The sequence below is a fragment of the Hetaerina americana genome, unplaced genomic scaffold, assembly GCF_022747635.1.
Source record: "Hetaerina americana unplaced genomic scaffold, ioHetAmer1.1.p SCAF_8, whole genome shotgun sequence".
NCBI lineage: Eukaryota > Metazoa > Arthropoda > Insecta > Odonata > Calopterygidae > Hetaerina > Hetaerina americana.
In genome coordinates this window covers 36,840,262-36,852,923 of record NW_027287427.1, presented here as the reverse complement: position 1 = coordinate 36,852,923, position 12,662 = coordinate 36,840,262, and the positions used below count along the sequence as shown (strand labels likewise).

Genomic DNA, 12,662 nt, shown 5'->3' with positions numbered 1-12,662 from the left:
TTGCTAGCCCAATATTCTCCCCTCTATCAGTCTTCAACATTCCATTGCCAACCAAATGCTCAGCACCCACCTTTCCAGCCACCTTTGGATTTCTGCCAACTCTCTCTCCTTCCTCATCATGCCTAACACTTCTCCATTTATTTTCCTCTCCATCAATTTTACCTCCACTCTTCTCCAAATCCTCCGATCTATGCCTATCATCTTGTTTCAACAAGCAAGTTACTGCTTTATACAAAACAATACCCCATTTCAAAATTTTCACTAATCTATTCTTAACATTTTTAATCAATGTCCTTGTCACTAACTTCCTCCCCTAAGTATAAGCTTCTTTGCCTATGTCAATTCTCCTTCCTATGTACCAACTACTTTTACCATCTTGGCCCAAAACACTTAATGATAAGTAAATTCTTCCACCTGTCTAGTTAATGATCTCCAATTTAAAGTCTAACTTTGAATACACTAGACTTTAAACAAAAATTTTATGCAGGATACTGACAAGTTTGGCATGTGGCTTTTTTCTGTCTTGGATGGAGGATCTTTTGCAAGCATTTCACCTTTTATAAACACAACTGATGTTAGTATTTACTTAGTTAGTTAGGAAGGAAGGCTGGAAATGCAATGCTTTATGATATTGGTCATCACTTTGCTTTGCATACGTTTAAGACAAATATTACTGACAAACATTAAGACAAACATTCTATTTCTTCCTTCGAATATTTCTCTTAAAAATTTACCTTTGTTGCACATCCATGCATTATAAATGCTAATCTCACAAATATCATAAGTTTTGAGAGTAAAATGTCACACAGATTCCATATAATACTGACTATCTACTACCACAAACATGGAGATCTGTAATTAATAGCCTGCCAAGTGGGCTATCACAACTACTGGATAAAATTAAAACAATACAATACCAACCTTGATGAAGCTTTTTCCTTCTCTTTCTTAGCCTTCCACTTTTTTTCTTCCTCATTTGAATCTGTCTCACTCAGTTTTTCATTCAGCAGTTTATCTCTTCGCCAAGATGATTTGGAAGTGATTTTATCAAAATCAGAGGATGAGTTGTCATCATCACTTTTATTTTTATCTTTTCCTTTGACCTGCCCTTTTTTCTTTATATACTTTGCTTCAAAATTTGCCTTTTTCTTTGTTGGTACAAAATCACTTCCACTGCTGGAGGAATCTATTCATATAAAAAAAAATCATATGAATGTTTGTGAACAACTTATCAAATATATATATATCGCTTAGGCGCTTAAATCTGGACCAGCAACATATATATATGTTGCTGGTCCAGATTTACACCATGTATGTGTGCGTGCGTATGTGTATATATATATATATATATATCTGGACCAGCAACATATATATATGTATATATATATGTATATATATATGTATGTATATATATATATATATATATATATATATATATACACATACGCACGCACACATACATGGTGTAAATCTGGACCAGCAACATATATATATGTATATATATATGTATATATATATGTATGTATATATGTATGTATATATATATATATATATATATATATATATATATATATATATATATATATATATACACATACGCACGCACACATACATGGTGTAAATCTGGACCAGCAACATATATATATGTTGCTGGTCCAGATTTAAGCGCCTAAGCGATATATATATATATATATATATATATATATATATATATATATATATATATATATATATATATATATATATATATATATATGTTGCTGCCAGAAGCAGAGCAGAATTCCATCAAAATGCTCAAGAAATAACGTGCAAGTGAGCTTTTTGTACGTTTCTATACTGTTTGTTGCTGTGTCCACTTTAATATTCAACACTTCCGTGTTACGTCGACGAAATCATCCAATCAAAAATATATATATCTTTTCAAAAAGTATCAAGACTTTTTTGTTTGCTCAAAAATTATTTATTTATTCATGAATATCTATTTGCCCCCTTCAAAGTAATTCCCATTAGATATTATACACTGGTGCCAATGTTTTTTCCAATCCTCGAAGCATTTCAAAAACTCATTTTTTGTGATCTTGTTGAGCTCCTTCTTCGATGCTGTCAATCTCGTCAATCATAGCGTAGCGTTGTCCTTTCAAGGGTCTCTTCAGTTTCGGGAAGAAGAAAAAGTCACTCGGGGCCACATCTGGGGAATGCGGTGGCTGCGGCATCATAAGTGTGTTGCTTTTGGCCAAATATTCACGCAGAAGTAACGATGGGTGAACAGGGGTGTTGTCATGGTGAAAAAGCCAATTTTTGTTCTTCCACAAATCCGGGCGTTTGTGGCGGATTGCTTTGTGCAAATTGCACATAACTTGAAGGTAATATTCCTTATTTACTGTTCTACCCTGCGGCAAGAACTAATGATGCACCATATCCCTGCAATCGAAGAAAACTGTTAGACCCTCAGGAGCAATTTTGGAACAAATTTTGCAGCGACACGTGCCTTGCCCAAATCATTGGTAAACATCGAATGGCACGAGCCAATCGATATGTTTAAGTCCTCAGCAACTTCCCTAATAGTGATTCGACAATTGGCCAAGACTATTTTCTTCCCTTCGTCAATGTTTTTGTTTGTTGTAGACGTGCTCGGGCATCCGGCAAACTCTTCGTCGTTCACATCTCCTCGGCCCTCTCAGAAGATTTTGTACCACCGATAAACGTTGCTTCGGTCCGAGGTAGCTTCTCCATATGCCATAGTCAACATTCGCAATGCATCTGTGCACTTAATTTCATTTTTCACACAAAATTTGATACAGATTCTTTGATCCATTTCTTGGAATGGGCAAAAATCAAAGACAAGCCAAAACATGTCCAAGTAAAACAGCCGTCAAAAATTAACAGAACATTCAAAATGGCCAAAGTTTTTGGCATAAGGGAGAGATTTAAGTACCAACATACTGCCACAACAAAATCGAAAATCAAATATACCTAACCCACTAAAATTCAAAATTCGTGATACTTTTTGAAGAGACCTTGTACATACACCTTGGGTGGAGCTGCAGGTTCCCAGAGACTTGCCCAGGAACCGAACCCAGGACCCTCCGGTCACATATATACATACATACACACATGTATGTATGTATGTGTGTTAATATATATAATTAATTTTTGAATAAACCTTTTACATAATTTAGTTTTTCATCACTGAAAGCATTATCGTATTTTACATTAATTAAATGAGGATTTTGCTTTACAGGAAAAATCCCGGAATGGATTATGCTCGTTGTACGTGGTTACACCTTTGTTTTATAATTCATTTCCATTCCACTTCAATACATACCCATTGGGGAGCTGTTTGCCAACAATTCTGCTGCCAGTGCATCCATCATTTTTACCTCTCTTTTTGTGCCAACTTTTGACAGCTCATCAATATTTTCAGTGTCACCATCATGAAGCTCATCATCTGAAAAAATTATTTAACCAATTAAAATTTATAATAAATCAATTAATGAATAGCTTTTACAATAGGACTGTTATTATAATTACATATCAAAAGTTACAAAATAGCTATTTGACACAGAAAGAACAATATGAACGTGATAAAGAGAAACCAATACCTAGACCAGTTTTTAAGAATACATGAATCTCAACATGTTTTCATTGAAAACAAACATCACTGAATGCCTATTACGTGCATATGTAATAGTAAGTAATTGGATAGGTTTTCTAGAAAATTAAAAAATTGAGTACGTGAAATTCTATGCCTCTATTTGTGAAGTTTTATTTGAAACCATGCACAGAAATCAAGTGTAATGAAATGGCTTTAGTGCTTCTCCATCTACATGGTGTCATGGTCATGTGAATATTATTTCTTAAGCCCAAATATTGAAATAAGACTCAAACAGGTAAGCCTGTTGAATCCCATTATTTTTCCATTTCATGAATAGATTGGCGACTTTGAAACATGCCAAAACCAATTATTTGCTGATGACACACTGGGAAGTACAAACATCAGCCAAATAACAAATAAGATAATTTTATACATGAGTATTTGAAGCAGGAAGATAACAGTTTGGTGTCAATAAACTTATGTTAGTTACTCATTTGTACATTCATTATCAGTTATCAAAAACTTTTATTTCATAAACATATAGAATAAACTTAGATGTACGTAAATTGATGCTGATGAAATTGAACATAATTTGGTTGGTTTGAGTCAAAATACCCCAATATTAATTTATTGAAATGGAAAAAATACACTAGTTAAAAGGGTACTAAAAAGAATTTTCCAAAATATTTCAAAAAACTTTTCATACTTATCAACTTTTATTAAGCTCAAAAGTATGTTTATTTCATTTCTTAAATATATGGACTTATGCAAATTAATGCTTCATAAATGCAAACACTATACAATATTCTTTAAGTGTGACTGCAATTTTGCAATAGTTTTAGCCAGGGATAAGAGAACAAAAAAATCCAAAACATTATAATTAAAAATAAATAATAAGCAAAATAAAGTGGTTTTGTTATTTTTCTCATTTGATTATCATCTTCAACCTAACATTTAAGTATCTAAAATTTTACACTACCTGCTGTATAAAAAATACAAGTCTTTTGACACAAAACATTCTGATTTACATGTCAAGTGCTATAACACTAAGCACATTTTTTCTGACTGTTTTCCTTTGTAATCCAAGCAGGTCTGAGAAAATGGTAAGTTTGGCAAAATCATTAAACAGATCATCATCATCAATATACTTCCACACAGTGTTAACTGTAATTGGTGTACCTTTATTCAGTCGTTTCATCATATACCTTCTTTATGTACTGTCCAAATAACCTAATTTCTTCCCTTTTCTCTCCAATTGAGCCAACATTATCCAATCACTGCATTCAAAATCCCACTACCTCCCAACATTTCCTCCATTCTATTTTGTTGATTTTGGAATGCCAGAAAAACTCTCATTATTAAAATATATACTAATCTCTCTTTTTATGTTTTTATTTGCAGTGAATATTATAAAAGACATTCTCTCTGCAAACATAACGCTGCATTAATGAAATATTTGGGGGACTGAAAAGTTTCTGAGCTAACAAATAAATGATTTTCTTCAAATTTATTTTTCAACATAGTCTAAATTCTTTTTCCAGCAATGCTTTTCTACCTCTGCCAAATAGTAGTTGGCAGGGGTCTTTTCCTTCTCCTGTTTCCAAGAGCCTCACAATTTTCAACTTTTTTACCCAGTTGACATTCTAATCTATCGTTTTAATCCTTTAGGGCTGCTATTACTTCCTTAGCTGTTTGCAATTCACTCCTTAGCTTTTCTATTTTAGCCTAGTTCATTTGAAACACTCTTTTCACATTCTCCACACTTACATCCTCCTTGATTACACTCTTTCATGGTTTTCTTACCATACTTGAAGTGAAGTCAACATCCACCATCCGTGCATTGGGCACCGTTTTTTCAACAACATTTACAGACCTTGCACTTAATCACCACTTTACTCTCCGGAATGACCTCCCCAGGCATTTTGACTACAAACTTCCACTTCCTCGGAGCAGTGAGAAAACACATCCACTGTCAGTGACCACATACAAATGAATGAATACCACGTACGACCGCATATGAATAAATGTCCTCCAAGCAAAGCTTTATGGTTAGGTAACAGGAAACTGGGGGCCAGATCTGGTGAATATGGTTAGTGGTCAACCAATTCAAACTGAAATTTGTCAATTCTAGCCATGGTGACTGCCCAAGTATGAGCAGCTGCACTGCCTTGATGGAAAAGCACTTTCTTCTTCTACAAATGCAATCATTTTTTTTTGCTATTTCTGTCTTCAGCTTGTCAAGCAATTATATATAATACTCTCCAATCATTGTTTCACGTTTTTTAAGATAATCAATGAACACAATTCTGTGACTATCCCAAAAAAAGATTGTCATCACCTATCTGACCTATGGAACCGGCCCTCTTAATTCCTTAATTCAACGGTTATCCAGGACCATTTGGTGAACTTTTTTGATGTTATCTGTATTGTCTCAGTTTTTGGCCATCCCGAATTCTCCATCTGCCAATCTGGTACAGTCAGATTTAAATTCAGCCATAAGTGAAAAAAAAACTGTGGTCTTACAGTCTCACATTCTGCAACTTAGCTCTTCTTGAATTTTGGTATTAAATTTAGCTTATAACTACTCCAGAGAAACTTCCTAATTAATGACATGAATTATCAGAAAAAGCACTTTCCTTTAATATTTCCTAATCCCAAGAGAAATTCCTTGAGGATAATATCCACTCAACTGCCTTTTTCACCTTCATATTTCTTCAGATCATCAATACCTAAATTAAACTTCCGACTCTGGCGTGTAAGTGATACAGCACGAGTGATTGGGTTTGAGCTCAAACTGATACCATGCAAACCACAAAACATAAAAAACTTACCTTTACAAGGAATTAACTGAATTTTAGAGTGGTTATAATTATTTACAGATTTCTCACTACAATTCAATTTCCTCACATTTCTTCCTGTACAGGTAAAGGATACATAATAAATAAATATAGTATAAGTAAGTAAGAAAATAACCTTTTTAATAGTCTAAAATTAATTAAGTTTAATAGATATTAACTTTTGCAGTTGATGTAAAATTCTCACATCAAACTCCAAGGTACGGCCAATTGTTCAGTTCCTCCACTCCTCTTCTCTGTCTAGTATATAAACCTGTGTGTCCTCTGTATTTCACCTGATGATGACTTTGTAAGTAGAAACCTAGGTCGTGCATAATAAAATATAAGTGGAAAAATAAAGTATTTTATTTTCCAATAGTTAAATTCAGTTCAGCCAATGGGCCAGTTTCTTTCCCTGTGCCTAATATGGTTTCCTAGCAAGACCTGATACCCGAAAAATCACAAAGCTTGACGCAAAGATGGAACTGAGGGTGCCCAGAGAGGCTCACCCGGGAATCAAACCTGGGCCCTCCGATCAGTAGCCCAACACTTTACCCCTGGACTACCATGACCCCTATATATATAAATACACACATGTGTGTTTGTGTATATATATAAAAAAACCATGAACACAGTAATCAACCCAAAGGTTGGTTTGGTAGGTGATGGCTGAGTCCACCTAGTACTAAGCCTTACGGCGTGTGAAATTCACACGCCGTAAGGCTTAGTGCTCAGAGAGGCTTGCCCGGGAATCAAACCTGGGCCCTCTGGTCAGTAGTTCAACGCTTTACCCCCAGGACTACCACGACCCACATATATATACATATGGCACAGGGAAAGGAACTGGCCCCCCAACTCTGATGTGTGAATTTCACATGGCTTGTACTGGGTGAACTCTACCATCACCTACCAAACCGACCTTCGGTTTGATTACTGTGTTTATGGTTTATATATATGAATGTGTATGTATATATAAATGAATGTACATGTGTGTATGTATATATATATATATATATATATATATATATATATATATATATATATATATATGATCACATTAGTTATTTAAGACAGTAAACATTACAGTACCATTGTCACTGGAATCTTTCTCGTTGTCTCCACTTCCCTTTGACTTGGATTTCTTTTTTACTTTCCTCTTCTTCTTCTTCTGTTTACTAGAACTGTCATCACTATCACTGTCACTTGAATTATTTCCGACTTTATTTAAGCTGGACAAATTTCCCAATCTGAAAATGCAATTAGAGTATCAGTATGCAAATAACATATAAATTAAAACTTCTAGTAAACCACTGGAATTAGAACAAAAAGAACCGAGATGTGTCTTACACCCAAATTATACATTTCTCCACTCAAAAGATTGAACTGAATGAGATTCAAGAATGGGACTGAGAAGAAAATATACCATAATTTTTTTTCTGGGAAACTGAAGTCATTGCATGTACCAAAGATCCCTCCATAATTTATCTTAGCAATCATATAGGTGGCACATTTCACATCCAGACAAAGGTCTCCAGATATTGAGAAAGAAAACCAGCAGATAAAAAAACCAGATGATGATGATAAATTACATATATTTTTTATATTAAAATTTCACTGGTGGCCAATCTTCAAGCCCTTAAGCTTGTCCATCGGATTCCAGATGGTGGGTTTACCCCTAGATATCAAGGTTACCAGCAAAATAAGCAACCATACTTGATAAATAAGCAGTTACGGCAAAGATCAGTGGTTGTAACTTGAGGAGGGCAGAGGAGTCCATTTGTGTAGGATTGCCTAAAATTTCTATGTAATCCTACAAAGGTGCCATGACTTGGCAAATGGTTGTCACCAAACATCAGGCTGCCAATTACCTAGAGGAAGGGACAGCAGCCCTCCTCCGTGCAAACAGAAGTATAGACAAGAGTGGTTAGCATGACAACTCATGCCACTGCTGGCATGAAACCAGTAACTTTAATAGCTACAACACTGCGGTGCCTACAGTAATACCATGTTAACATTCCAAGAAGCAGCAGTTCACCTATTCTTATTTTTCCCTTTTGATTGACTAAAATAAAATGTGATGGAATCCCATGGAGACAAATGTTTCTTTTATGGTGCAAAAGTCTCCTATTCAGATTTATGGGTGGGGATTACTCAAAGAGAGCAGTACATCAGTTAAAACTAGTAATACACCTAAGGAATGGAACTTGGGATGTTCAGGCACTCCAGGTAAGCAGCATATTAGTGAAATTAAAGGTTGTGGTGCATAGAATGTAAATAAAAAGTATGAGAGATATGAAATGACACAAAGAAGTGAGTCTTTTGGAACAAAAGCCGTCAAAGTGGAGGCATCATCCTGTGAACAAGTGCAGCAATAATAATGATGCACATCCAACAATAATAAAATACAAAAAACCCATCAAGGTGAAGATAGGAATGAAACCCTAAGTGTTTCATGGTGTAAGTATACTTTACATGACCATGGTGTACTATAATAGTGATGAGGCAGAGGATTTTGTAATGACATAATTGAAAAAAAATCAAAATGAGAAGAAAATCTAATTATACTTTAAGCCTAGAGTACACTCTTCAGAGAGAGCCAAGAAGGAAAAATGTGTAGTCTAAGATGTTGAATTAAAAATGAAATTAAAAGAATTGGGAGTCCTGCGAACCAGACAAATTAGTTATCGGAGGGAAACAAAAAATCTCTCAAAATTTCCTAGAAATTAGAGCTTCATAAAGCTATACAACATTAATGCGTGATTTGTATCTAAGAGGGTAAAAGCTGTTGGACTTCAAAACTGATGTAAAATAACTTATTTTAAATCTATGAATGCAAACTATGCAAAATTCCTTTGAAAAAAAAACACAGGTAGGCAAGAGAAACATAGAACATATTTTCAAATATAATAGGGTAAGACATAAAGGAGTAAGTAGAAGAGTTAGAGTGAGGCAGTAAGATCACTAGGTAGCATGGAAGAAGCCCGAGGGATGGCTATAGTAAGCAGGCTGAATAGCTATTAAGGCTATCCAGCAGAAGAAACATATAACTTATATAAACTAATAAACCAACCTATGGCACCAAGGAAATGGATGACAGGAGCAGCAAAGAAAAGAAGACTGGTAGCAATGAAAATGTGGTACTACCAAAGAATAACAGATATAAAGTTGATAAGAGTAACATTTTATAGTCTAGTTTTCACTGTAGTAACAATTATTAGTTCAATATATAATGATTGGATTGTGTGAGGGTAGTTTGAAAAGTCCACGTCAAGAGAGATGATACCATTGGGGTGTGTTGAGATTGGTGTGTGTTATATATTCAATTAGCGGAGAGTTGAATAATTTCCCAAAAGGATGAAAGAAAATTTTGTGTTGATCAAACATTATATTATGGAAGTTAAACTGCCTTGGGAGAAAAAAAATATCTCTAACATTCTATGCTACCCCTTGAGAGTCAGAGGGATGCCTTGCTTTCATCTTTGCTGGGACAATAAAAAAAACTTTCTCTTCTTCCTCTCTCAAGTGTTTCTGCTGGAAATTCACAACCATAATTACATACAAGTGTTTTGGCTGCTGTGTCTGTACCAAGGCTGAAAAAAATTTCTAAATTTCACACAGCTGTCATGCATATTGCTTTGAAGTTGTGAAATTTAGGATATTAATATTAAAGCTTAAAACAATATATTTAATTCAAAATAAATGAAAATTACAACAAATAATCAAATAATATTTAAAATAATAATGGCATAAAATAGGAACATTCTGTACCATATTTTTTTGTTACATTCATTTTTTGGCTTTGTCAATTTAATATATTCTTCATTGTCATTAGGCAAGCCCAAAAACTGAGCCTTAAAAATTGTTGTCATACTTGCTTACAGGTTCACCAACTCAGACAGGTTTATCTCCCGTCATCTTTGCTTCCATTGCCATCACCCCTGATATAAACAGAGAGGGGATTTTGATTCCTGTCTACCCTTTACCCTTATCGCCTTTCCCTTGAATGTGATCAAATGATGTATGAACACTATCCTAAACAGCCATACTCTAAAGCCTTGGGTCACTGTCCCACAATAACAAGAGAAGAGATTTATCTGATATCCACTAACTTCTATTCACTGCTGAAGTGATGAGCTATGTATAGTGTAATAATTTATGATTGGCACATTAAAAACAAAAGAACCACATTACCATGCATGCTATTTTCCTGCATTATAAAAAAAAACATTTTCTACGAGCAGACAAGAGCTTCAATAGATCTTCCGATTAGTTTGGTAATATGTGCTGATGTACCTTGCATTACAGTGTATCATGCAATGCAGTGATTTCTTAGAAGACTTTAATTATTTGAATATTGGACCAATTTATAAATTTGCTCAAAATTTTACTGTAAGCAACAAATAGGTATTTATCGATAGTCAATTGGGATCAAGTGAGAGATTCTGAAGAGCAAACCTACACATGGCTTGGCATCAGCAAGTACTCAATACTATCATCCTTATGCATACCAAAATATCAAAATGGTATTTCATCAATTTGATATCACTAAAACTGATACATACCTAGTTAAATTGACCTCATTTTCACATCCCATTAATTTTTTTGCATTTTATTTGATGAAATAGGCAATATACTTTCATTGAATAAGGAAATGATTACCCTTTGAATTGAATAGAATGACTTTAAGGTAGAACCACTTGAATTACAACGTAAGTAATGCAGCATTTTTGTAAGTATTAAGAAGGGAATATGAGTATAGGTAAGAGAAAAAAATCATGCAGAGATAATGAGCAAATTTGAAAAACAGCCACCACATACCTGATGTCACTGTAAATATATACAAATAAAATGTGAACACTTAGTTTGAAAGCCCAAGGATGAAACTTTATATTCCCAATTTTTTTCAGTAACATGATTTCTCATGACAGTGATTTCAAGGAATATATCACCATGCCATGTGTCATGGCTTGCAGTATTTTATCTGCAAATATCAAAATAAGAGAAATATGTTTGATGAATATGCAATAGTTCCCAACTTGAATATTTTCAGCATACTTCTCAATGAATGGACATTTATTCCTCAAGACCATATTCTAACTACTTATAAATCCCTAGGCTTGGTGTTAATTGGCAATGCTGATGAGAATAGCAACATATGGATGGGATCTGAGAAAGTGAAACATAATGAGCTTGCTTGTAATTTATTTGCATGGGTTTATTTGTTCTATGGTTTGTTTTCAGCAGCTATGCAAATTTTCCTTGAATTATTCATTTTTATTACTTAGGTAAATGAAAATTAAGCCATTTAGCACAGGAAATGTGATTGAAAATGACATCTGCCAAATAGTAAAAAATGTTTAAATATGCATTCATAGAGTGAATAAAGAAAAAGTTCAAAATTTCCAGCAAATGAAGTGCCCTTCTCATGGTATAGACTAATGCAATCAGCGAGACTGAACACTAACTTATTTCATATAAATATATATATTAATAAAAACTAACATGTTAAGTATAAAAAATACACAATAAACCATTATTCGCCAGTCGATATATTTACACCATAAAAATAGTAATCAACACGAAGATCGGGTTGGTAGGTGATGGTAGAATTCACCAGAGAAATCGCAGAAACCTTAGGGATGTCAACTGAATTGGCATATCATATTTTAACAGTGGAATTGGATGAGAGAAAATCATCTGCTAGATGGGTGCCACGACTTGGCACAGGATCATTTGGTTCAAAACAATTCTGTAATAGGTAAAATGGTTCACCAGCTCTATTTTATGATTTCCCATGTTAATGCATAACTAAGCTTTCCTGGTTCTTGAAAACCACAAAACCTTTGCTTTTTTTACATTGAATCTCATTCTATACAAATATCACTGATCTTCTTATGCACTCAGCAGAGTTTACAACCCCTCGGCTGTCTGAGAAACTAAAGCTTGGTCACCTGGAAATCGAACTGATTCTATGAATGCCCTATCGATTTCTATTCCTACCTCCAGTTCTTCCCATGCCTCTTTTATCATTTCCTCCGCACATATGTTGGGAAGCATATGTGATAATGGACACCCCTGTATTACTCCTCTTCCTAACTATGCCCATTCCATCTCCCTTTCCATCACTATCAGTTTCTGTAACAATTCTTATTTTCTTTCAGTAATGGGGAAAGTATTTTCTGCAAATGTCTGTGAGATTGATATATTTTCCTTAACTTATAGCTTATACAACT

At 34.3% G+C, this 12,662-nt stretch overlaps 1 protein-coding gene across 2 annotated transcripts in view; it reads right to left on the bottom strand.

Annotated features, from left to right (window-relative positions):
* Positions 1–12,662, bottom strand: part of LOC139698111 (transcriptional regulator ATRX homolog) — a 75,918-nt gene that overhangs the window by 43,834 nt on the left and 19,422 nt on the right. For both annotated transcript variants that reach the window (XM_071597026.1, XM_071597027.1), the window contains exons 7-9: positions 7,519–7,676; positions 3,326–3,448; positions 922–1,186 (exon numbers count right to left, since the gene is read on the bottom strand). In XM_071597026.1, coding sequence (XP_071453127.1) covers positions 922–1,186; positions 3,326–3,448; positions 7,519–7,676 — 546 coding nt within the window. The remainder of the gene's footprint in view (positions 1–921; positions 1,187–3,325; positions 3,449–7,518; positions 7,677–12,662) is intronic.